The sequence below is a fragment of the Benincasa hispida genome, chromosome 1 (genome assembly GCF_027475165.1).
Source record: "Benincasa hispida cultivar pf3 chromosome 1, pf3_genome.v1.1, whole genome shotgun sequence".
NCBI lineage: Eukaryota > Viridiplantae > Streptophyta > Magnoliopsida > Cucurbitales > Cucurbitaceae > Benincasa > Benincasa hispida.
In genome coordinates this window covers 67,436,812-67,464,474 of record NC_143478.1, presented here as the reverse complement: position 1 = coordinate 67,464,474, position 27,663 = coordinate 67,436,812, and the positions used below count along the sequence as shown (strand labels likewise).

General features: G+C 35.9%; 1 protein-coding gene across 4 annotated transcripts; it reads left to right on the top strand.

Annotated features, from left to right (window-relative positions):
• The first annotated feature begins 12,308 nt into the window (after positions 1-12,308).
• On the top strand, positions 12,309-26,750 carry LOC120084442 (putative LRR receptor-like serine/threonine-protein kinase At5g10290). Of its 4 annotated transcripts, XM_039040230.2 has the most exons (13): positions 12,323-12,621; positions 12,722-12,834; positions 13,859-14,007; positions 14,676-14,805; positions 14,933-15,004; positions 15,941-16,084; positions 16,189-16,260; positions 16,366-16,431; positions 16,946-17,016; positions 17,126-17,269; positions 23,921-24,262; positions 24,774-25,168; positions 26,086-26,750. In XM_039040230.2, the coding sequence occupies exons 3-13, from the start codon at positions 13,917-13,919 to the stop codon at positions 26,395-26,397; spliced, it is 1,839 nt and encodes a 612-aa protein (XP_038896158.1). In that variant the 5' UTR covers positions 12,323-12,621; positions 12,722-12,834; positions 13,859-13,916; the 3' UTR covers positions 26,398-26,750. The 4 variants fall into 4 exon arrangements, with proteins under 4 accessions (XP_038896150.1, XP_038896158.1, XP_038896167.1 ...); XM_039040222.2 differs by lacking the exon at positions 12,722-12,834 and having other exon boundaries at positions 12,309-12,621; XM_039040239.2 differs by lacking the exon at positions 12,722-12,834 and having other exon boundaries at positions 12,384-12,621; positions 14,676-14,822.
• The last annotated feature ends 913 nt before the right edge of the window (positions 26,751-27,663 follow it).

Genomic DNA, 27,663 nt, shown 5'->3' with positions numbered 1-27,663 from the left:
ATGTTTGGATCATGGATTCAGGGTGCACGTTTCACATGACTCCTAATCGGGATTTCTTGATTGACTTTCAGGAAAATGATGGGGGATCAATTTTGCTTAATGATAATGGTGCTTGTGATGTAAAAGGAATTGAGTCAGTTCGAATTGCAACACATGATGGTATGATCAGAATTCTTACGAATGTAAGGTATGTTTCAGAACTCAAACAAAATCTAATTTCTTTAGGCGAATTAGATAGAATAGGTTATTCCTATAAATCTGAGAATGGAGTGCTGAAGGTTATCAAGGGTTTTTTGGTTAAGCTGGAGGGGACCTTGAGAAATGGTCTTTATGTGTTGGAGGGTACTGCAGTTTCAGGTAGTGCTGCTGTTGCATCTGGGAAAGAAACAAATAAATCTATGTTATGGCATAACAGATTAGCTCATGTGAGTGAAATAGGTCTGCAAGCTCTTTCACAACAAGGTTTGCTTGAAGGAGTTAGACATTGAACTCCCATTTTGTGAACATTGCATAATGGGAAAGTCTACCAGAGTGAAGTTTGGGAAATGGAAACATTCTACTAAAGGAATTTTGGATTATATTCATTCAGATTTGTGGGGTCCTACAAAGGTACCTTCTATGGGAGGTTCGAGATACTTTATGTCAATCATTGATGACTTTTCAAGAAAGGTGTGGATGTATCCACTGAAATAGAAGGATGAAGCTTTTGGGAAATTTCTTGAATGGAAAAAGCAGGTTGAGAACCAAACAGGTATCTGAGGACAGACAATGGTTTGGAATTTATGAATCACAAATTTGATAAATTTTGCAAAATATGAGGGAATTACGAGGCATTTCACTGTTACGTACACTCCACAGCAGAATGGTTTAGCTGAGAGGTTCAACAGAACAATTATGGAGCGTACAAGATATCTCTTGACAAATGCTTCATTACCTTTGAAGTTTTGGAGGGAAGCTGCCCAAACAACCTGTTATCTTATTAATAAGAGTCCATCTTCCGCTTTAGGCCTAAAGACTCCTCAGAAGATATGGACAGGAAAAGCTCCAAGCTTGGATCATCTCAAAGTGTTTGGATGTTCAACTTATGCTCATGTTAAGGAAGGGAAGCTGAACAAGAGGGCACTAAAATGTATGTTTATTGGCTATCCTCAGGGTGTTAAAGGATACAAACTTTGGTGCTTGGAAGAGGGTAGAAATAAATGCATTATCAGCAGAGATGTGACCTTTAATGAAATAGAGATGTCATTTCGTGTCAAAGAGCAACAGAAACAGCAAACAGTTGATCAGGTTGAGACAAAGGTTAGAATTGATTCTAAAGCACAACCATCAGTTAGTTCAGGTGATTCCAGTGATCAGTCATCCAGTTTTGATGGTAGACAGCCTCAACTACAGAGGACTTTGATTTATGAGAGAGCTTTTAGTGAAGGAAGCTTAAGTAGCAATGACCTACAAAACTATCAGCTTACTCGTGACAGGCCTCAGCGGGTGAGGCAGGCTCTTACGAGGTATAGTTATGTTGATTTAGTTGTTTATGTTCTTACTTGTGCAGCTGACAGTATTGAAGCAGAGCCACTTACTTTTGAGGAGGCTATTGTATCTGATTCAAAGGAACAGTGGAAGGATGCTATGGAAGTAAAGTTGTTCTCGTTGCAAAAGAATCAGACATGGTCATTGGTTCCAAAACCTTCTAATTAGAAACTCATACAGTTAAAGTGGATTTATAAAATCAAGTCAGGTACAGGAGGTGACAGCAAGCCTAGGTATAAGGCTAGACTGATAGTCAAGGGCTACACTCAAAAGGAGGGAGTTGACTTTCATAAGATTTTCTCTACAGTGGTGAGACATTCGTCCACTCGATTAATTTTATCTATTGCTTTCACTTTGATATGTTTGTTGAACAGATGGACGTCACCACAACTTTCCTTCATGGTGAATTGGAGGATGGCTCAACCTAAGGGCTATGAGGTGAAAGGAAAGGAAGACATGGTTTGTCGTCTTCACGGGTCTATCTATGGACTGAAGCAATCGTCAAGACAGTGGTATATCAGGTTTGACACCTTTATTCTGAAGCAGGGGTTTCACAATAGCTCATATGATGCCTGCGTGTATTGGAAACTATCTTAGAAAGGTACATATACTTATCTACTTCTGTATGTAGATGATATGATTATGGTGTCTAAGAATTATTCTGAAATATGTGATCTCAAGAAACGATTGAGTAGTGAATTTGAGATGAAAGATTTAGGTGAACTGAAAAGGATCCTAGGCATGGATGTGAAAAGAGATAGGGAGAAAGGTTTGTTAACGATTTCGCATGAGAGTTATGTGCATAAACTGCTTGAGAAGTATAATATGTCTGGTTGTAAGGCAGTTTTGACACCCTTAGCATCTCATTTTAGACTTTCTTCGTCTCAGTGTCTTGTTATTGAACAAGAAAGGTTAGAGATGGCTAATATTCCCTATTGTAATGCTGTTGGAAATATTATGTATTTGATGATTTGTACTAGGCCTAACTTGGGATATGCTATGAGTATGATAAGTAGGTTTATGTCAAATCCTGGGAAGGAGCATTGTAATGCAGTTAAATGGGTGCTTCGATATTTGAAAGGTAGTGTTAGTGTATTATTGTGTTTTAGCAGGGATTGTGATAAATCAGCACTGTTGGAAGGCTTCACAGATGCAGATTATGCTGCAGACCTTGACAAAAAAAGGTTTCTATCAGGTCACATTTTTTGTTTGTTTGGTAATGTGGTCAGTTGGAAGGTTGCTCTACAGTTAGTTATTGCCTTGTCTACTACTGAATCAGAGTACATTTCAGTAGGTGAAGCTGTAAAAGAGGTTGGTGAGTTGTTGTCGCAGGAATTCATTCCCATCGTCCGTTGTGATAGCCAGAATGCTATTCATCTTGCGAAGAATCCATCTCATCACGAACGGTCTAAGCATATCGATGTCAAATTTCATTTTATTAGAGAAGTTGTGGCCCAGAAAGATGTTGAACTGGTCAAGGTTCATACAGTTGAGAATTTGTCAGATATGTTAACCAAGGTTCTTCTAGCCCATAGGTTCAAAGATGGGCTGGATATTAAATCTGGATGATAGAAAGATTGGAGAATCAACTTAGATAAAACTGAGAACAACCCACTGCAAAACAACCCAAAACAGTGCACTATCGCCTCTGACCGGTAAACCACGCGCAGACCCTCATGTCTCTCTCACTATTGCCGCTCCACGCAAGAACCGGCGCTGAAGGAAACCCACATCCACACCGTTGACCTCGCCGAACGGAGAAAACCCACGGTCGACGACTGCTGCCCCGATCGCTCACACCGTGAACTGATCTGCAAATACCACGCACACATCGCGGCACCGAAAACCGGCAAACCCAAGTTCCAGCCGGCTCTTTAACTTCGGCCGTGGCACTCTCTTTTACTTCAGGCGGCTTGTGGACTTCCAATTTTAGACGGCTCCCTCAGATTCCCTTCAGCGACTGCCTCATACTTCAGCAAAAAACCAACCACACGATTTTCAACCCTATTTTGGAGAAGAAGAGATAATTGCAAAATTGTTACTGCTCATAAAATTACAATAATAACATTGGGCCTTTAATTTTTCAAAAAACCCAATAAAATCCACTTAAATACCTTGTTATTTTCTACAAAAATGAATATTAAAATAAATATGAACTAAAATAAACCAAAATGGTATCTTAATTAGATGATTTTATAACTATTTTTTGGTGCCAAAAGGCATAAACTCTCTAAAGATTTTTTGGGGATACAATTTAAAGTTAAATCAAATCAAGAATAAAGAAAAAGAACGGTATATTTTTCATCCTTAAAAGAAAATTAAGAAAGAGTTATGCTTGGAGAAAATTTCACAAATAGAAAAGATGTCAAACTATTTATAGAAATAGCAAAAGAAATATTGATAGACATTGATAGACTTTTATCAACCTCTATCAATGTTAGACTTGTATCAGTTTCTATCACTGATATTATCAATGATAGATTTCTATCAGGTTTTATCAGTGATAAACACTAATAGATTTCTATCAGTCTCTATCATGATAGACTTCTATCAGTTTCTATCACTAAAAGATAGTGATAGATTCCTATTGGTGTCTATTTGTGGTAGATAGTAATAACAATATCTATCACAACTATCTAAAAATAACAAAATTTTCATATTCAATATAACAACGTCTAGTGTATATTTGATGACAATAAAATTGTGAACAAAATCATTATTTATTGATAGACTATTAATAGTAGTCTATCACGGTTTATTATAGATAGATAATGATAGACAACTATAGGAGGAGGAGGAGGAGGTAGTGATAGACCAGTATTAATAGTCTATCAATAGAGACAATGTTAGACTACTATCAATGGTCTATCAATAAATAATGATAGTGTTTTATCACTTGGCCTCAAGATAGACTATAGTCTATCAATAGATACAATGATAGACTACTATCGATAATCTATCAATACAGTCTATCAATAGAGACAATGATAGACAATAGTTTATTAATAGATAACGATAGTGTCCTATAGACTACTATCAATAATCTATCAATAGAGACACTGATACACTATAAATAGTCTATTAATAGATAATGATAGTGTTTTATCACTTGGTTTGTTACTTAGCCTGAGGATAGACTACTATCAATAGTCTATTAATAGAGACAGTGATAGACTACTATCAATAGTCTATCAATTGAGACGGTGATGGACTATTTTGATGACTACTATCAATAGTCTATCAATTGATAATGATAGTGTTCTACCACTTGGTCTATCACTAGGCCTCAGGATAGACTACTATCAATAGTCTATCAATAGAGACAAGAGGAGGAGGGGGAAGTGGAGGGGGAGTCGGAAGAAGAAGGAGGAGAAAATAATTAAATTTTGTTATTTGTGTAAATATTTTTCCTTATTTTTCTATTTTTGAAAATCCCCTTATGTTTATCTATTCGGGAATTTGACATAGCACCAAAATTAGAAATATAAAAACTATGTGGTGGAAATAAAAATTATTTAAAAAATATATAGTTTCTATTAAAATAAAATATGAAAATTGACCTAATATCTGATATATGAAAATTAGAAAGTCACACATGATATTACCTATACATATTGCAATATTAAGATTGTTGTTCCATTCATATGAGATCTTGTCAAAAGTTATTTATATGATCAATTATTTTTACATACCATCTACCATATTAATTTAAGTGAATGATATTGTAAATTATGCAATTTATGTATTCCAAATTTTACACATTAATCATCACATTAACTTTTTCATCTTATTTTGAAGAGAAAAAAAAAAAACTATTCTAAGGGTTTTTTGGGAAAAAAATAAAATTCAATGATAAAAATAAAAAATTTTGAAGTCTTAGAGACATATAATTGAAAGACATACCAAAAAAATTCAAATATATTTTAATTTAACCTAAAAGTTACTCCAATCTTAATCTTAAAATAGTTTCAAAATCTTTCCAAGCACAACATGTAAATATGATGATAAATTTGAAAAAAAATTGAGAAGAAAGATTAGGGCGAAAAACCCCTATATATAAAAGAGATCTTACGTAGCAAAGTACCACCAAGGAGCTATAATTAGTATTAAAAAACAAGGATAATCATGTGTTCATGCGATGCTTTAAAGAACAAAAAGACTTTTAAACAACTTGAATGCTAATTAATTGTAAGTAAAGGGTTTTGGAGCAAATGATTGAGGCTTCGGCTTTTTGAGTTGGCGTGGTGAAATTGCTAATAAAACTTCTCCTTTGGGGCAAGGAGTGATTATGATTAGATCTTGGAATCATGGAAATGGATAACAACAACCTCTATGGTACCCCACTTATTTCAAAACAAATTAATTTGTTATCATGTAGGTGAGCATAATAGATAAAAAAAAATCGAGTCAATCAACTGAAATTGATCGAATCAACTTTCAAGATAATTTGTGAGATCGGAAAATCTACAGTGATCGATCGGAGTCGATTTTTTCTTATAATCAACATTGACTAACAAGTGATTATCCATAAAATGAATCTGTATAATTTGCTTGTTTAGCATGTCAAACCTTCAATTTTATATATTTATAGTCTCTAAACTTCAATAAGTATCTAATATAGATCCAAAACTTTCTTCAATAAATCTTTAAATTAAATTTTATGTCAATCCCGAACCTATTCAACAACTTTTTTTGGCTAAACTTGCGAACCTATGGCTATCATGCATAAAAGAAAGTATTGGTTGCAATAAATATAAATTTCAAGTTTATATCTAGTAAATGATTTTTTTTTTAATTTCGAAAATAAAATTGAAAGTTGAGGGACATATCAAACACAAAATTGAATATTTATGAACATATTACACACTATTTTAAAGTTCTAAAATAGATCCAAACTTCAAAGGGAGAGGAATGGGATTATAATTCAACTTTTTCTTTTAGAAAATTTTGCCTTATTTTGTGATGAAATGAATATATTTTTAATAATCCACATATAATTTAACCTAATTGGAAGTATATATTTCTGTTTGGGCCCAAGAGTGGAATGGTAGCCTCCACGTTTGGGGCTCCAACTATTTTTAGTTGGAATTTTATCTTCAGATTGACAATCCTAGGGAACATTGTTCCCAACCCTATGATCAACGTCGTTCACTATTTGCAACATCTTCTCTCTTCTCCCTCGACACTTTTGTCCCCGTTCTTGTCCGATCGAACACTATGCTCGAATTTGGTTTCATTCTTCCTTCTCTCTTTACTTATCCAGCTTCAGATTTAGTTTCGGTGCCATCTTCATATCTGGTTTTGAGTTTCTTCATCTCCGTCAGTTTCATCGCCATCGAAACCAGATCTGTATATGATGGTTTTCTTCTTGCATGTTCTTCTCTAGACCCTTCACAGATCTATAGATCGTGTCTCTTCCTTCTACCGCTCCAAACGATCTCTCTCTCGTCGCTCCAAACCTTTGATTCCATTTTCTGCTTTATTCGTTATTCTCACTCTATCGAAATAGGCCCTAAGTTGTTTGGTTGAGAGACGATTATGCTTGGTAGGGGTGGAGGTTATCGTTTGGAGAGTGGTAGGGTATGAAGAACGAGATTTAGAGCTTAGTAGGGGGGAGGTCAAAGGTAATTTCTTTTTTTCCATTCCCAACCGATGATGAGGTTCTTTTTTTAAAAAAAATTTAGCTTAAAATTCTGTAAATCATGCTCTATGTTTGTTCACTGTTGTTCATTATTTTGTTTCATATTCATTATTTTGCTTCGAAATTATGCTCTAATTTTGTTTCATGTTCATTATTTTGCTATTACCGTCTCTGTTTGTTGATTCTATAGGGTATTTGATGGATTTTGGTAATTTTGATTAGGTTATTTGATGAATTTGATGAATTTGGTAATCTTGATTAGGTTATTTTCACAATGTTGTCTATATGTTATGTTCTTCATTATACTAACGAAGAAGAATGGATTTTGATTAGGGTATTTTCACTATGTTGTCTATAGTGTTATGTTCATTATTGGTTTAATTATTTGTCTATTTTCTAAATTAGGGTCCATTATTTGTCCATTTTGGTCACTATCTGTCAATTGTTTGTCACCTTTGGCCTCTATTTGTCCATTGGTTGGCCATTTCCATAAATTTTGATGACTGTTTGTCCATTGTTTGTTCAGTTCAATCTCTGTTTGTCCATTTGTAAATTTTGGCCTTTGTTTAACCATTGTTTATTATATATTGATTGACAGTGGTTGTTAGGTACTGTTTATTGTATTCATCATTAGCATATCCTTTATTTTTTGGATGATTTATTGTATATTGATTGGCAATGGTTGTTAGGTACTATTTATTGTATTCATCATTGTCATGTCCTTTTTTTGGATGGTTTATTGTATACTGATCGACAGTGGTTGTTAGTTATTGTTTATTGGATAGTTTTTGTCAAAATCATTGACTTTTATTTATATGTGCATCTCACGTAAAGAATTTCATGGGCCAATAGTTCACACAACTATATATATGTGTCTCACTTCATTTCAACTTAGGCCAAACTCATTCCATCTACTTGCTTAATGCTGTTGGTATCTCATTTCTCTTGTCTCCAACATTTTCTTATTTTGTGTTTCTATGAACTTTGCATCTTTTTATTTCTATTGTCTCTATCGTTTGTCTCTAATTTTCAATTCTTCTTCCTTGAATGAAATAATTTACCATTGTTTGTCTATAATTTAAAATCAATTGTTGGTCGTTCTATCTACATTATTGATTTTTCATTTATCATTATTCACAATATTATCTGAAATTCAAGTTTCAATGAATGAATTTCATAACTCTGAGGCTGGACCTTATTTATTTTTTATTTTTTTTCACTTTATAATTATGCTCTCACTTGCTTTCAAGTATAAGGATAAACACATTCCATCTACTTCATAAATGCAAATGGTATGTCTTCTCCTCTTTATCCAACATTTTTTTTTATCATGGGTGTTGACGAATGCCTCCCTATTATAACTTCTAAAGTATAGTACTAATGTCCTTTATTGTGACTTGAGGGTTGGTTTTATTACGAATCAGTCGGATCAAATACTGTTTACCAACTTTCTCTTACTAAGGTGATAACCATCTGTCTTTATTGTGGCTTATGTAATCCTTTTCAGGATTTAGGTTACACATTTTACTTAAATTTGTTGCTAATCATTACTTTTTGTATGCTCTTATCAGGGTGGACTATTAGCATACTCGAGCATTGCGCGAGGTCCGTTAACATGAATCTATAGTAATTTGGACGAATATTCATATATTCTTAATTATAGCTGCTTGTATGATGGAAATAGTAATATATGGTTGTTTGGATGAATTTATAGTTGGATGACTGTTTTATAAATGAATTTATAAAAAGGTAGCTTTCAAAAAATGATTTTTATTTTTGAAATTTGAATTCAACCATTGTACTAAAGTTTAAAATTTTGGATTAATTAAAATAGTTATACCTAACAAAATAGTTGTTTGAAATCCTAGAATTGTGGATTAATTAAAATAAGCTTCAAATTCAAATCAAAACCATCCAAATCCATAAATCAATGGATAATTGGACAACAAGAAATCAGAACTTCGTATAATTTAAAAACTATAGTGATTTAAAAAATCAAGGTAAAATTTGAGAACTTAAAAAAATAGCTTTAAAAAAATGGTTTTTATTTTGGGAATTTGACTAAGAATTCAACCATTGTACTAAAGTTGTTTGAAAATTTGGATTAATTAAATTTTTTTGTACCTAACAAAGGACCCAACAAATTAAAATAGTTGTACCTAAAATAGTTCTAGAATAATATGAAAGAAAGAAGATAAAAAAAAACAGTTTTTAAGAAAAAAGTCTTAATCGATAGTGTATCAAAAAGAACAATTTAATTCGCTTCTAGAATAATATGAAGAAAAAAAAGTCAATTTGTTGGATTTGTTTTCAAAAATATAGTACCAATTGATAGTATATTTATTTTTAAAATAACGTAAAAAAATAACATAACAAATCAGTATTGTAATTATTTTATGACTAAAATTTTCCTTTCAGGGCCAGTTTCAAATTTGAGTACATAATGGACCCAACAAAACTAGTTATTATACTAACAACATTCACAACTTTACATCATCAGTTACTTTTAACACTAGAGTTATTACTGGATGACCATAGGAGTATAGAAAACACATCATACGACAGTATACATCGTATTAGATGATTAACATACTTTCGATTCATTTATGAGTTTGATTTATGTTGTCATCAAGTACAAGAATGGATAGAAGATATTTGTGTCATTTACTTAAGATAATTGGCGGATTAATCGGAACTGAAGTTATAGATGTAAAGGAGATGGTTGCCATGTTCTTACATATTTTAGCCTACGACGTTAAGAACCGGATAGTTCAAAGATAATTTATACGGTCTGGTGAGACCATTTCTAGGCATTTCAACACCATTTTATTACCGATGTTACGATTACACGACATGTTGTTAAAAAACCTATTTCGATCACAAACTCGTGTATAGATCAGTGATGGAAATGGTTTGAGGTACAGTTCAACTACACCAACATTAGTTCGACGTAACTTAGGGACTTCTACACAAGTCATTCCCATACTATGATGATTTGGCCTACGCTTCAACAATGATCAGGCTATGGGAGGACAGTCAAAGACCTTTGCGGACATTGGGTCTAACGTGCCAAACCATATGAATGATGGTGTTCCTATTCATGAATCACATGATCCGAACATCCCAACGATGTCTAGTCAGGGCATGGACATGTCACAAGGTGACATGCATGGAACACGTACTGGTCGAAACACTGAAGGGGGAAATGCTTTGAGAGGAAGTGAGAGGAAGTGAAGTAGGAATCAATATAAAACGGTAGAGATTGTTAGGAATGCGATGAAGTTCACAAATGACCAATTAAAGGCGATTGCAGAATGACGAAAGAAAAGCGTGCAATCAAAGTCGAACTACGTGTAGACGTCGTAAACCAACTCCAAGATATTCCTGAATTGCATAACTGACAGAGGGTGAAGCTTATGCAAATCATATACTGCAATGTGTAATATATAGAGAGCTTTTTATCCGTTCCCACAACCCTAAAGTTGGACTATTGCAACCTCCTCCTTGACGAGAATATTTGATCAACCCGTGTTTTGGACTGCTATTCAATAATGAACAATGATTACTTTGTTTCAATTATGCATTTAAGTTTGTAGTACATTTGGTATGAAATTTTCTTGGTCATATTTTAATCATGCAATCATGAGTTATTTATTTTGTCTTACATTTTTTTTGTACCTCCAAAAAAGAGAGGTTTATATATGAAACACATGAATTGCATCCGAAAATTAATGTAATTTTTTTTTTCTTTTTGGCCATGTTAACCATGGTACCTCCCAAATGACCAAAAAAAAAAAAATGGTGGTTAGCTTTTAGCATAAATTACAATCAAATTAATTTTGTATAAATTGGTGGAACATATAGTCTTAATTACATTTTCAAAACATGATATTTTATATGCATAATTATTAGTATTATAAAAGATAGTAGAAAAAGCTACACACGATCTAAAATAATCTATATTCAAATTACAAACTATTATAATTCAGACTATAATAACATGCACTCCAAACACAAACTATTATAAGACAGATTACAATGCTCTACACCCCAAATACAGACTATAATAGTATGCACCCCAAACACAGACTATGAAAACAGATAATTGATTATAACCCATAGACTATAATAACCATAGGCTGTAATAATCTACTTTGTGCCCTAAACGCTCAATTTGAGATATAATGCTGATCCATTTGCTTGAAGAGAGGATTCGGGTATTTCCAAAAAAAAAAAAAAAAAAAAAAAAAAAAAACAAAAACAAAAACAAAAGTCACCAATAATAGCTGGGAATATTAACAACCTAATTTCTTCCAAAATTTTTTAAATTGGAAGAAACAAAATGATAAAAAAAAAAAAAAATCGACAACAAACAAGCTACATAATGAATAGCTCGATTTCTAATATGAGAAAGATACATTTTTCAAATGCCTTTTGATGCCAAGTAGGTTTCTCTTTATTTTCAAATTTTTTTAAAAAAATTTACAGACATAAATCTTTTAAACGTGAAATTGAGTCATCAAAATTTTAGTTCACATATCCATTTTAAACATCGATTGTATAATTAGCGGAATTTTGTAGTACTATCTCTCTCCATTCATGGAATGCCAATAAATTATAAAATTTATGTAAAATTTATGAAATAAAATAATATATTATCAAGTGACAGATCAAATGCTAAATGGAAAGTATGATTAAATATGATAATAATAAAATTTGTTCCAAAAAATTATTATTATTATTTTCTTAATACAATAAAAAAATGAAGATTCAGACTATAAACTTCTTGATTATTAACGTATTGGAGTCATTTTAGCTTTTCACAATTTTCTAGTACTATCGGTCAAACACGAGAGTTTGTTAATTATAGCATTAAATTACATTATCGTCATTAATTTCCAATAAAAACTGTGAGTCAAAGAATTTTCACTTCCCATAGTAAACATGTCGGACGACTCCGACTTAGCCGTGTAGGATAACACATTCGAAGAAGAAATTAATTAAAAAAGTAAAAGAAAAGAAAGAAAAATCAGTCAACCATCTACAGGTCGAGACTCCCTAGCTGTGGGGACCACACAACTGCCAGATCAGCATTTCGCCAACATGAAATGGACTGTAATGAATAAAATAATAAAAATCCATTGAAAAATAATAAAAAAGAGAAAAAACCCCTTGTTTTCAAACTTTTATCCAAAAAAAGAATAAACAAAACTCCATTAATTAAAAAGCCAAAGGACAGAAGCTTTAGCAATGGCGGAAGAAGATTTGCTAAATGTGCAGTAGCTTCACTTCACGCACCAGCAGCACTCAAACGAATTGGTTTCCAGCTAATATTCTGCTTCTCTGAGCTTCTTCTTCGTCCTTCCTTGCCTCTTCTTTTCACCTTTCCCTGTTCTTCCGCTGTTGATTTATTATAGGTCACGAACTTTCAGGATTTTTCTTCCTCTTAACAGGTACTTGTTTTGGATCTTCCCGTTTCTCTTCTGGAGTTTATTGATCTGTGCTTTGATTTTTTATTCTGAGCTATTTCTTTCGTGTTTTTTTTGATAAAAGCTGCGTTGAGAGTGATTTCGCTTGTGGCAGAGCTAAGTGCAGAACCGTTGAGAGATAAGAGTTGGAGGATTAGTTTGATGAGTAGTTGGACAGTGAGAAATTTCAAAATAGATGTAATTAATTTGACTTCAAAGTCAAAGTTGCGTTTGGTTTCATATTCGTCTTTCGGATTTGGTTTGGGAGTTTCGAAAGTACTTCATTTCATTTATTTTCAAAGTAAAGAAAAAAAATGCGTTTGGTTTGGTTTCGTTTGTCTTCTGGATTTGGTTTCAGAGTTTCATAGGTACTTCTTAAATATTGAGAGTAGAAGATTCAATTTATCATGAATTATATATATTTCTGGTATAATATTACATAATTTTTAATAATGGAGTTTAAATTCATAAAAGAGTTATTACATTGATCAAACTTTTTAATTGTTGACTAAGCTTTTGTTTATTAAAGTTTGAGACAAAATTCCAACGGCAAGAATTTTGAAATGGAAGCATGATGTACTTCCAAAATGTATCATGTTTTTCCATGAGATGCTATTTTCAGAAACGTAATTGTGGTTCGTTGTGTCTCTTATATACGAGTTGAGGCTTTCCCTATTTGACTGTATTATTGGCCCGTTCCGGTTAGTTTTTCGTGATTAAGAAACTTACATGGATGTATTTTGGGGTTTGGTTACTCTTTTTGCTTCTACTTAGTCTTTTCTTTCTTTCTTTCTTCTTTATTTTTTGTTCTAATTATAGCCAAAGTCTAATCATATTTACACCGATTGGGCCTCTTTTTTGTAACCTATTGGTGAGTGGAGATATCTCATTTCTCATTTTTTTTGTACTCTCTCTTTTGATGATAAAACACGTATGTTTCATATCACCAGAAAAAAAAATCCATTTGGCTCGCTCTGGTTGTACACTAGATGCTAATTTAGTTGATAAAGCAGCCATTTGAAGTTGTGGTTCCATTGATTTAAACTGCCATGCTTGTAGTCTGATCAATCCTTGTTATTGTGGCCTTGTCTTCTTGAAGGATTTGTTGGCATGAGAAAAGTTTCATTAAAGATCTTGTACCAAATACTTTAATAAATATTACCTTCCAATACTCATCTCTACTCCAATATATTTGACTGTCTATGGATGGTTGTCTTTGCAGATATAGCATTCCAATGGCTCTATTCATACTTTTTGCATGGATTTCATAACGTCGACCAATGAAAATGATGTTAGTTAGGATGGGAGAACTCTATCTTACAATTCTAATACTGGCTTGCTTTCATTATCTTGCACTGTCTGATCTTCAAGGTATGGACTATGGATTGCATCTCAGGATGGTGTTTTGAAATTGAAATGTCTCTTGTTGTACTGCTGCTCATAGGCTTGTACCTTAAACGTTTGGTCTGTGATGTGGAATTAAGAGTTGTTCATCTCATTAATCCTCATGATGTTTATAGATTGTTCTGATATTCTAGAGTGGAACAATTTAAATAGAGATTTAAAGTTTGACTTCTTCTTCTTGATTGGCAAGTACAAATACTGCATATGCAAGTTAAATGAGAGTGGTATAGGACATTCTTCTGTGTAATTGAAGTTTATTTTTCACAACTGTATACATGTATCGCTTAGAGTTGATAAGAGAAATGTATCTGATTATTTTTTCACAGTTTCTTTTGATATGAAACAGAGTATTCTTTTGTCACGGGGAAGACTCCTTTTCACCATTTTCCCTTTTTTGATTTCGTTGTGGGATTGCATTAAAAATGTTCTGAAGTTATCAACAAATGTAATGCCCTTTTTTCTTCTGATGCAAACAAATAAGATTTTTCTGTCATAAATTAAATGGCCAAATGATGTAATTTTATTATCAAATTTGATTATAATATCTTATTGTACAAATTTATTAATCATTGCTATTGTAGTGGTATACTCTACTTGTTTGACTGATTGATGAATGTTATTCTGCTCTTCTCCAGGTGATGCACTCTTTGCATTGAGGAGTGCATTGAATGCAACAACAAATCAACTCACAGACTGGAATCCAAATCAAGTCAATCCATGTACTTGGTCCAATGTTATATGTAGTGGAAACAATGTGATCTCTGTGTAAGATAGACTTAAATGTACTATTTTCCATTGTTTTCTCTTCCTTGTTGCTGTAGTGTACTTTTTACTTGCCATTATAAAAGTTTCTAAGGCTGATATTTCATTACATTGCGTCCAACTTTCTCAGATCCTTGTCCACAATGGGATTTACTGGAACCTTGTCTCCTCGAATTGGAGTTCTAAAATCACTTTCAACCCTGTGAGTAGTGTGTTTCTGTATGTAAAACTTGCTGCCCTGAATGCTTCATGTTGCGAGATTTATGGTGAAAGTTTGATTATACTTTTCTGGATTTCATCTTGTTGTGTACTTTCGTTGTCATATATTATTTTTCTCCGTGAAAGTAAGTTTTGATTCTTCAAACCAGGTGCCTAGACTTACTTAAGGTCATATTTGGATAGAAACTTCTTTTTGTTTGTGAAACAGAGTTTTGTATTGCAAGTATTCGTAGTGTTAAAATTTCATAATTGGAACTTGCTATTTGTCATTGATTTACCAAAGAAACTGTAATGTAGAAGATCAGAAGTCTTCAACCAACTGAGCTATACTATGATGGGCTCCCAATTACGACAGTCTATACATGTAGGCATAAGAGGAGATGGATGGTTACGTAAGAGGGAATGCTGTCTGTGTGTGGGCCCCAAGAGAATATTGTTAGTTTGGGGCTTTAGCTAGGTATATATATGTGACTGTTTACTAGGGGGTATCTTTTTGGCTATTATTTGTATTTGGATTCTCTTATGAGAATTGGGAGAGATTGGGGGGCTCTTGAATCCTTCTCCGAAGCTGTTGATGAATAAAACCGAAGCATACTGCTATCATTGAAGCAGTAAAAGCTTGCTTAATAACTGCTGAACTGTATTCTTATTATTGAAGGTCCTGAAATTTACCAAGCCTAATATTTTACTCTCTAGATGGTATAATTTCTTGCATCGCTTGGTCTGCTTATTTTATTTATTTATTTATTTTTTAATGTTTGGTTTCAGTTAAGGGTTAGAAACTAGATGTATCATTGTTAAAGCATATTGTGATTTTTTGGCTATTAAATTTGTTTCTTCAAACTGGTTTTTGAAGTACATCTGCTTATCAGCAATGAACAATAAAACACCTTCATTAATATATATTCATCTGCTACAGGATTTTGCAGGGAAATTACATAACTGGAGAGATACCAAAGGATTTTGGAAACCTGACAAATTTGGTCAGTTTGGATTTGGGAAATAACAGCCTAACGGGCCAAATACCATCGTCCCTGGGTAATCTTAAGAAACTACAGTTCCTGTAAGTAATTAGCAATGATCTCAAATTTTGAGGATATTTCATGAGTGTCTGCAATGCATATGGTTTATTCTTGAGATAATGAGTCAGTATTATCATTCAAGCAGAACTCTGAGTCAAAATCGTCTAACGGGGACTATTCCGGAGTCACTTTCAACCCTTCCTAGCTTGATCAATCTGTAAGTTTTCTCCATTGTGCATCTGAGACTATAGCTGCAAAACTTCAGTTTCTGTTAACTAAGTGTATTTCATTTCTAAATTTCTTGATTGTGATTCTTCTACAGTCTGCTTGATTCAAATGATCTCAGTGGTCCAATTCCGCAGCAGTTATTTCAAGTTCCAAAATTCAAGTACGTAGAACTTTTGAATATTACCAAGGTAGATATCTAAACACTGTGCACACATACCCACTTGTTAGTCCAAACTTGTTTTGGTTGTCTTTTTTTGTTTACTTTTGTGTCGTGTCATTTTTTCTTCATATTTTAACTTTCTCTATAAAAACTAAAAATGTTGCTGTTGATGGGTATTTTATAGAATTAAGAGTAAGAAGCCTGTAGACCAGCATTGCTAAATTGAACATGTTCAAAAGTTGCATTGAAGTCAAAGTTAAGGATGGTATTATTATTCTTTAGGACTTATTCTTTAGTTGGAATCATTTCTTTGTTTTTGTTTGTTTGTTTGTTTTTATTCTCCGTGTATTATATCATTCTCTCTATGAAGGCTTGATTGTTTGACCTGAAAAGAATGGTACCACTACCTTTTTCTGGTGGACGATTGGCTTGGTCGGAGAAAATTTGGTGATTAGTTCCCTAGACTGTTTATTTTATTTTCTTATAGGATGTTGAATTGTTTTGTTTGTCACAGCTTTTCTGCAAACAAGTTAAACTGTGGCGGGAAGTCTCTTCATGCCTGTGCTTCAGACAGTACAAACTCAGGTTATTGGATCAGATTTTCCTTGGGCTTAGAGAAAAGCTTTTCCTATATTTTAATTACATAATCACCCCTTGACTGGAAGCAAAATGTGAAAGTTTCCCTTCTTGTCAGGTTCTTCAAATAAACCCAAGGTTGGCCTCATAGTTGGAATAATTGTTGGGTTTACCGTTGCCCTTCTTTTGGTCGGAGTATTATTTTTCTTGTCCAAGGGTAGATATAAAAGCTACAAGCGCGAAGTGTTTGTAGATGTTGCAGGTAACCGTTGTGGCTATTATTATTTTATTTATATGGACTATGCAAACATCTCTTGTGAAGGCTAGGTTTCAAGAATATCATACAGTTTAAAGTATAATTTTTATTGTATTCTTGCCACCGAAACTTTTATGCCAATATTGTGGTATTTTCACTGAATAAGCACGCATCTAGAAATTCAACTGTTTTGTTTCTGTTTTCTGTTTGACATTTGAAGCATAGACGTTCTTGTGAATTATCATATCAATCAAGAATCCATGTTTATATGGATATTTAAATATTTCATTCCTCAAATCTCTTGATCTTTTTTATTTTTGTTTCATATTTAAAAGTACTTGAAAATTAACTAATGAATCAATTCATTAGTGAATGGTATATAGTATTTATATATTACAATTATGTCCAAAATAAATTTCAGTTGGTATATAAATATCAATAATTTATATAATATAGATTTTCTTCTCTTTGAGTTCAACAATATTTGAGGTGGAGGATTCGAACCTCTAACCTCTTACTCAAGGTCACATATCGTATGTCGGTTGAGCTATGTCCATATTGGTATATAAGTTTCAATAATTTATATAATATATTAACTTACTCTCAATCATATGGTAATTGAAGTTATTGAAAAGAGAAGAGAAGAAACAAACACAGATTTACGTGGAAATCCTAGATCAGGGAGAAAAACCACGATAAGAGAATTTTTATTCTTTTAATTTTTCTGATCCACAGTACTCAACACATGACAGGTATAAATAACCAAACTGAGAGAAACCCTAGACAGTAGACACTAAGAAAAAGACTAAAACGCCCTTAGGCTAAAACACCATTTCAATACTCCCCCTCAAGTTGGGGCATAAATATTAATGAGACCCAACTTGCTAATATAAGTGTCAAACGTCTGTCTAGGTAACCCCTTAGTCAGGACATCCACAATCTGTTGACTGGATGGGACATAAGGAACACAAATGCTACCGTTGTCTAGTTTCTCTTTGATAAAATGTCGGTCAATCTCAACATGTTTGGTTCTGTCATGCTGAATAGGATTATTAGCAATATTAATGGCAGCCTTGTTGTCACAGTAGAGTCTCATCGGGTCATGACTCTCTTGATGAAGATCTACTAATACCTTCTTCAACCAAATTTCCTCACAGATACCCAAGCTCATAGCTCTCTGTATTCAGCTTCGGCACTATTTCTAGCTACAACACCCTGTTTCTCACTCCTCCATGTAGCAAGATTTCCCCATACGAAGGTACAATACCCCGAGGTTGACTTCCTATCAGTAGCGGAACCGGCCCAGTCTGAGGCAGTGTAGGCTTCGATGCATCTTCTATCATTTTTCCTGAACATCAAGCCCTTCCCAGGTGTTGACTTTAGATATCTCAGAATCCGGGTAATAGCTTCCATGTGTCTCTCACACGGGGCTTGCATAAACTGGCTTACCAAACTCACAGCATATGAAATATCAGGTCTGGTGTGTGAGAGATATATCAGCTTCCCTACAAGTCGTTGATATCTCTCCTTGTTCACTGGGACGTCGTCTATTGAGTTTACCAGATTACTGTTAACCTCAACCGAAGTATTTGTAGGTTTGCATCCAGTCATCCTAGTCTCTTATAAAAGGTCTAACGTATATTTTCTCTGAGACACTGAGATCCCTTCCTTTGATCTTGCTACCTCCATGCCTAGAAAATACCTCAAAGAACCAAGATCTTTAATCTCAAACTCTTCTGCCATCTTCTGTTTCAACTTGTCAATTTCTACAGAATCATTCCTTGACAGAATAATATCGTCAAAATATACGATTAACACTGCTACTTTTCCGGTGCTGATTTCTTAGTGAACAGGGTGTGATCAGAGTGACCCTGAATGTACCCCTGGGTTTTGACAAAGGTAGTGAAGCGATCGAACCAGGCTCTAGGGGACTGTTTCAGACCATACAAAGACTTCTTTAACTTGCACACCTGACTCCCAAACTGTGCTTCAAACCCTGGAGGAGGGGTCATATAAACCTATTCTTCCAACTCACCATTTAGAAACGCATTTTTTACATCCAACTGATATAGAGGTCAGTCTAGGTTCACAACAACAAAGAGAAGAACCCGAATAGTGTTGAATTTTTCCACCGGCGAGAAAGTTTCTGAGTAATCTACCCCATATGTTTGAGTGAATCCTTTCGCAACCAATCGGGCCTTATATCTGTCGAGAGTCCCATCGGACTTGTACTTGACTGTGAACACCCATTTGCACCCGACTGTTTTGTGACCTCTAGGAAGAGCAACTAGATCCCATGTTTTGTTGGTCTTGAGGGTCTGCATTTCTTCCATAACTGCAGTTCGCCATTCAGGAATTTCCAGAGCCTTGTACACATTTCCCGGAATTGTCACGGTGTCCAGACTAGTGGTGAAGGTCTTGAATCTTGTTGACAAGCTACTGTAAGATAAGAAGCTTTTCATAGAGTACTTGGTGCAGGATCTTGTTCCCTTTCGTAGAGCAATTGGTAAGTCTAGGGTAGCATCAATTTCACTGGTCTTGTTACCCTTTTCCTCTATATTCATTTGCTGCATATTTTCAGTCTCCTGAACATCATCAGGGGAAAATTCATTACACTCATCCTCCCTAATTTTGCCAAGATTCATTGCATCATCAGTGTTCACTGCATTACTTTCAACAGAGTTATTATTATCAGGAGTATGGTTACCTTGAGCTGGCTCTGGTTCTGACTCTTGAACACTTTCCGGTGGAGCAGCAGGGGGAACTATTTCCTTTCGTAGATTCTTCCGATAGTAGGTTATCCAAGGAATTTGTTTTGTAGGAAGGATAGAATTGTCAGGAATGGGTGGGCTAGGATTAGTGTCAGGAATTGGTTTAAGAAACAAGTCTACAGGAATGGAATAAGTGGATGACGTGTTAGCCTCTTCACTCGAAGTCTCCCCCTGAAGAGGACTAACAGGAAAGAAAGGTTTATCTTCTTGAAAGGTGGCATTCATGGTGATAAAGTACTTTCGAGAAGATGACTGATAACATTTGTAGCCCCGTTGATGGAGCGGATACCCAACAAAGACACATTTTTTAGCCCTAGGAGCGAATTTACTGTGGGTATCATGATTATGGACAAACACCATACACCCAAACATCCGAAGAGGAACATTTGGGAAAAGACGGGTAGAAGAGGACTCTTTGAAATGGGCTAATGGAGTCTGGAACTTGAGAACTCGGGAAGGCATTCGATTATGAGATGGGCTGCAATGAGTACAACATCTCCCTATAGGTACGAGGGTAGGGATGCAGGAATCATGAGTGCCTGAGCAACCTCAATAAGGTGACTGTTTTTTCGTTTGGCTACCCCATTTTGTTGTGGGGTATAGGCACAAGAGTTCTGGTGTGGTGGATGATACCTTTAGAGTTTAAAAACTCACGGAGGGATTGATTAACGAACTCACGGCCATTGTCACTCCGAAGGATAGCAATTTTGGCATTGAACTGGGTTTCAACCGTGGTGTAAAATTGTTGAAAGACTGTAGTCACTTCAGACTTATCCGTAAGAAGGAACACCCATGTAAGACGAGTGTGATCATCTATGAAGGTGACAAACCACCGCTTACCCGACACGGTTGTGATATTAGATGGGCCCCATACATCACTATGTATCAGGTGGAAAGGTTGGGAAGGTTTGTAAGGCTGGGAAGTAAAAGACACCCGAGGTTGTTTTGCACGAATACACACATCGCAAGATAAAGATGAAATATTAACATTACGAAACAAATGTGGAAATAAATACTTCATATAATGAAAATTTGGATGTCCAAGACGAAAATGCCATAACAGGAAATTAGTTTCAGAAATAGTAAGGGAAGACAGTAAACAAGTGCTAGATAAACTCCTAGAGGAAGCATCCTTCGAGAGGAAGTAGAGCCCCCTACTGTGCCGGGCAGTGCCAATCGTCTTCCCCGAGCTCAGGTCCTGAAACAAAACATTGTCCGGTGAGAAAACGACATTGCAATTCAGATCTCTGGTTATTTTACTGATAGATTGCAGATTATAAGATATCTTTGGCACATGCAAGACATTCTGTAAAATTAACCCTTGAATAGGAGATAAATGACCTTTCCCAGCAACGGAAGCAAAGGACCCATCTGCAATTCGTATTCTCTTGTTTCCCGCACTTGGATAATAAGAGAGAAATTGATCAGATGATCCAGTTAGGTGGTCCGTTGCTCCTGAGTCAAGAATCCACGATTCATCCCCTTCAACCAAGAAGCTAAAGGACTAAGAAGTACCTGATTGCGCGACATTGCCGGTTCCAACCATGCTTGACTCTACTTGATTGGTGGCTGATGACATACCATCCCGTGTTTCACTGACAAGGGCCCGACTGGTTTTAGATTTATCATTCGCAAGCCATCGCTTGCCATTCGGTGGGCGACCGTGTAACTTCCAGCATTGATCTTTGGTGTGCCACGGTTTCTTACAGTGCTCACAGATTGGTGGGGACTTTCCGTTCTGTTTGTCGCTTTCTGGTCCCGAAGACTTGGCCCCAAATGCAGCAGAATCTAAGTGGTTGATGCTAGTGCCACTCATAGCACTGGTTCTGTCCTCTTCTAACCTGACCTCTGAGCATACTTCCATCAGAGATGGTATTGGTCTCTGTTCCAAAATCCGACTTTGGAAACCATCAAATTTAGGGTTTAAGCCAGCCAGAAAATCATACACCCGGTCCGCCTCCTCAATCTTTGAGTACTGAACTCCGTCAACAGGGCAATTCCACACGACTTCGCGGCACAAATCCATTTCTTGCCACAACAGGGACAATTTATTGAAATAAGACGTTACGTCAAGAGTCCCTTGTTTGCACTCATGAACATGTTTCCTCAAGGTATAAAGATGTGAGGCATTTTGCCTCTTCGAATAGAGCTTCTGGACAACTTCCCAAATATCTCGAGCGGAGGCTGAGTACAGAAGTGCTTCCCAATCTGAGATTCCATGTTGTTTATCAGAATTGAGCGAAAAGAGAGTCCTCTCCTTTCCATATACGTTCCTGGGGATCACTGGGGTTTGGTCTTGGTATTTCTCCAGTTAGATACCCGAACTTGTGACGTCCCTCAAGGATCATTCTTACCAATTGGAACCAAGAAAAGTAATTTTGCCCGTTAAGTTTCTCACCAATAGAAATCCCTGCAGAGTTTCTCACAGAACCAGACATAATATTTGCTACAGGTAAAGTAGAGTAAGCATTTACCGGTGTTTCTGAGCATAAAGAGAAGTTTGAATGTGGATGAAAACCAGTTGCAGGACTTGTCGTGGATCTAAGAGCCGATATTTGCTGCTGTAAGTTTGCCAACTGCCGTTCAAAGCCAACGGTTCCACCAGAATTTTCCATAGGTTGGTTTTGCCCATAAATCCCTGAAAAAGTAGCTTCATTTTGGCTAGAGGAAGGGCCAAAAGAAGGGGTGGGAATTGGCTGACCATACTGGTTCAGCTGGACCGGGTTCGGCTAAACCGGTTGGTTTGGTTGGACCGGCTGAGAAGAGTGGGTCATCCACACAGTAAACGATCGATCTGGTATGTGTGCTAGGGCCGGCGGTTGACTCGCAAACAGAGGCTGAAGTTTGTCTGAAGATCGGTAGTCACGAGCGGTGCAGTCCGACTGTGTAAAAACTTCCGGGGCAGGTGGCTTTCCTTGCATCGGCGGGATCTGAGGAAGAACATGGTGGAAACCAGATGGGTCGCGTTGAATTGGAGGAGAAATCGTGCGAAAGGGAACGGCTGGGTTGCGGACAGTGAGACTTAAATCGATCGCTGGCCGGTTCGGGTCTGTGAGTTCTGTTGGTCTGTGCGTCGTGGAGGAGCCCGGATCCGTGCATCGATCAGGTCTGTGAGCTCCATTGGTCGGGTTTGCTGAGGAAGTCCATCGGCTGGAGTTCGGATCTGACACGGATCTGAGGAGTTGAGGTAGCGCGGCGTGAAAATAATGCTCAACGGCTTCTCTTATGGTTGTAGCAACTTCAGCGTTCATGGATCCCCCCGTTCCAACAGAGGTTGTTGGAGTCTCTAGTTTGTTCTCATCAATGACGGTCAGGGCTTCATCGCCAGACTCTGATACCATATTGAAAAGAGAAGAGAAGAAACAAACACAGATGTACGTGGAAACCCTAGATCAGGGAGAAAAACCACGATAAGAGAATTTTTATTCTTTTAATTTTTCTGATCCACAATACTCAACATAGGACAGGTATAAATAACTTCTACCCTAGACAGTAGACACTAGGAAAAAGACTAAAACGCCCTTAGGGCTAAAACACTATTTCAACAAAAGTATCATAATTCTAAAACATGCACTTAGATTGCCAACATGAGCATAGCTCAATTGACGTGAACTTGTATTATCAACCTAGAGGTCTAAGGTTTGATTCTTCTATTCTACATCTTGTAAAAAAAGGTGTACTTAGATTAAATGAACATTTTAGTTAGAAAAAAAACGATGCTCCATTTCTTTATCATTGCATACTAACTAAACCATCTTTCATTTTGCACACACAAAAAAGAAAAAAGAAAAAGAAATCTTAAATGAAATACCCCCGTAATGAAGTGAAAATTTTTGTTGATACCTGTATCTTAGGAGTGTTGTTTTCCCCTGAATCTTCCAATTAGGTGAAGTTGATCGAAGAATTGCATTTGGTCAGCTGAAAAGATTTGCATGGAGGGAACTACAGCTAGCTACAGACAACTTTAGTGAGAAAAATGTTCTAGGACAAGGAGGCTTTGGAAAGGTGTACAAAGGGGTGCTTGCAGATGGCACCAAAGTTGCTGTGAAACGCTTGACTGATTATGAAAGTCCAGGGGGAGATGCTGCTTTTCAGCGTGAAGTTGAGATGATTAGTGTAGCTGTTCATAGAAATCTGTTGCGTCTCATTGGGTTCTGTACAACTCAGACAGAACGCCTATTGGTGTATCCTTTTATGCAGAACTTGAGTGTTGCCTACCGTCTTCGAGGTATAAGGTGTTTTTGGTTATTTTTAATTTTACGTTTGCAATAGTTGCTCTAGACAAAAAGTTCACATAAAATAAATTTTGCTATTTGAGAAAAATTACTTCAATGTTTTCACATTAAATAATATTGTTTAGACTCTAAAGCATGTGTTGGAATATCATGAACAAACGTGCATGATGCATAGATAAATAGACAAGCACACGCACATTTAAGATTTTTCCTTTTGTCTATGAACTCCATGTTGGAATTGCAGCATCCTAATAATCAGTGCTAAAGTATTAATATATAATTACATTTATTACAATTCATCAACTTAAGCTTTTAAGTTGATTGTTATTTGTTACATCTCATTTTTCTTGACTGCAGGTCGTTTTTGTAGGTCACCTTTTTCTATACTTTCATTCAGGACCATCATTCTATCTTGCTTTTGTTTAGCCAAATATTATTGTAATCTTAAACTAATAAATAATTGCCACTTTCTTCCACTGATTTCTACGGTAATCTTCAATGCAGAACTTAAGCCTGGAGAGGCTGTTCTAGATTGGCCTACTCGAAAACGGGTGGCATTGGGCACAGCTCGTGGTTTAGAGTATCTTCATGAACATTGCAACCCAAAGATTATTCATCGAGATGTTAAGGCAGCTAATGTATTGCTTGATGAAGATTTTGAAGCAGTAGTTGGCGATTTTGGCTTAGCAAAGTTAGTTGATGTTAGGAAGACTAATGTCACTACTCAAGTTCGAGGGACAATGGGTCACATAGCACCGGAGTACTTATCTACTGGAAAATCATCCGAAAGGACTGATGTTTTTGGTTATGGTATCATGCTTTTAGAACTTGTTACAGGGCAACGTGCGATCGACTTCTCACGCTTAGAAGAAGAAGACGATGTTTTACTGCTCGACCATGTAAGTAAATCTTGTCAAATCAATATCTCAAAGAGGTTGTTAGGGGTACTGAGTTGATTACAGACTATTCTAGTATGAGTAATAATAATTTGTGTTTGGAGTGCAGACTATTTTAGTTTAGGTTACAAAATATTAAATATTGTAGATAACGAGGGTTTTCAAATAGTTTTACTGTAAGTGTGAGTCATGCTGATGGAGAACTTCAGCTATTATAATGGAAGGTAGGGTTGGCAATAGGGCCGGGGCGGGGCGGGGGGGCATCCCCCGTCCCTAGCCCCGTAGGGGAAATTGTCCCTCATCCCCGTCGGGGAAACGGGGTCCCCGCGGGGCCCCATTCGTGGCAGACTTCAACGGAGGGGAGGGATGAGCGAGAGGGGAGAGATGAGCGAGAGCGAGAGGGGAGGAATGCAGAGAGCGAGAGGGGAGGGATGAGCGAGAGCGAGAAGGGAGGGATGTTTTGTTAAAGATTGCAGAGAGTGAGAGGGGACTGGGGAGGGGATAAAAATATATATATAAATTCGGGGTCGGGGTCGGGGCGGGGATACTCTCCCCATCCCCGGACGGGACCCCGAATAAATTCCCCGGTTTGATCCCATTCCCAGCCCGAACGGGGACCCGCCCCGTCGGGTTTTTTATGCCAACCCTAATGGGAGGTCCAAATATTAAGTGGATCATAGTAGCCCACTCCACCTAAGGCAAGTTGGGGGTCCAAATGTCCCCTTAGTGAATATGCTTCCTCCTTTATGATAAACTCAAATCGTGTCAGGCTTAAAATCACAAACTCAGCATGATGTTTATGCTAAAAAAAACAAAAAAACAACTCTGTGTATTCTTGTACTACCATGTCTGAATTCTCCTGCTTTTTGCCTCATTAGTCATTTCCTTTGCTAATTCCCAATTTCATCTTGGCTATGAAGGTTAAGAAACTAGAAAGGGAGAAACGACTCAATGCGATTGTCGATCGAAATCTAAATAACTACAACATTCAAGAGGTGGAGATGATGATTCAAGTTGCATTGCTGTGCACACAGCCATGCTCGGACGACCGTCCAGCGATGTCACAAGTTGTTCGGATGCTCGAAGGAGAGGGATTAGCAGAGAGGTGGGAAGAATGGCAGCATTTGGAGGTGACTCGCAGACAAGAGTACGAGAGACTGCAGAGAAGATTTGAATGGGGAGAAGATTCTATACATAGACAGGATGCAATCCAGTTATCTGGTGGAAGATGAGGTACCAAACTTACCTCCAACTCTCTCTCGCTTTTTCATCTCTCTGGTTATGAGACCATGTTACAGTTATTTTTGTTAGGTCAGTTTTATTGGTGTCATCCCTAAAAGCTTATTATACAAACTTAACCAGTTCAGAAATCCTTGCTTTTCCATCTCCCAGTTTGTAAATTTCCGTTGGCTTTCCCATTCCTTTCTTGGCTCTGCATCTTTCGGTAATCCCCTTTCCCCCAATTTAGCATTTGTTGTGGCTGAACTTTGTAATACAGCCAAGTCTACAAAGTCATCATTTTCATGTTTGGCTTAACATTTGTCATGTTATAGTGATCATTTTTTTTTTCTTTTTGGATTTTAAATGTATGGTTTCCTTCATACAGTTAGATTCTAAATTTGGTCAGTGAACAGAACTTTGATAATTAGATTAATTTAGAGCCCGTTTCATAATTATTTGATTTTAAAAAATTAAGCGTAAACCGTATTTGCACCAATTGATTTCTTTGGTTTGTTACCTACATTTTAGTAGGAGTTTTTCAAAATCGAAACGAAGTTTTAAAAACTAAAAAGAAGTGTCTGTGTGATAATCATTTGGTTTTTTATTTTTGGTGTTTGAAAATTCTATTCACTTATTATTGATTTGCTTGTTTTATTATCTACCGTTCAACGGTTTTGTTCAAGGGTGTTTTTAAAGTTTTCGTAAATTTTGAAAACTACGAAGGTTATTTTTTTATTAGCTTATTTTTCGTTTTTTGAAATTTGACCAAAAATTTAATCTTTACTTAGAAAAGAAGAGAACTATGGTAAGAAAATTGTGAGAAAAAAGCAAAAATTTTAAAATAAAAAAGCATATAATTATCGGATGGAGTCGAGTTGTTTGAAAACTTTTTTTTTTTATTTGAGAATTTAGGTAATAGTTCACCCAGGGAAAATGAAAACCTAACTAAAAAATTGGAAGAAAAATAGCATAATGTTTTAGAACTAAAAATTAGAAACCTAGTAGTTATACAATAGAATCTTAATTATTAACTTTTGTTTTTTTTTAAAAAAGTTAGTTGCATCGTCAACATGAGCGTAGCTCAAATGAGTAGTGCTAGTATTATCGACTTCGAGGTCAGAAGTTCGATTTCCCACCCCACACTTTAGTTACAATATCTTTGCAAAAAAAAAAAAAGTTGCATTCTTAAATTGTTAATATGGTATGGTTATTGGAAAAATTTATCTGAATTTGACAAGATGTAGAAGGTAGACGAGTGAATGAATAATAAGATTTTT

Bases quoted from the DNA above. Each gene is read 5' to 3' on its own strand.
- LOC120084442 (XM_039040222.2), top strand. From the start codon at position 13,917: ATGAAAATGATGTTAGTTAGGATGGGAGAACTCTATCTTACAATTCTA. The intron at 16,085-16,188 runs GTAAGTAATTAG...TCATTCAAGCAG, and splicing joins CTTAAGAAACTACAGTTCCT to AACTCTGAGTCAAAATCGTC. The intron at 17,270-23,920 runs GTAACCGTTGTG...TCTTCCAATTAG, and splicing joins AGTGTTTGTAGATGTTGCAG to GTGAAGTTGATCGAAGAATT.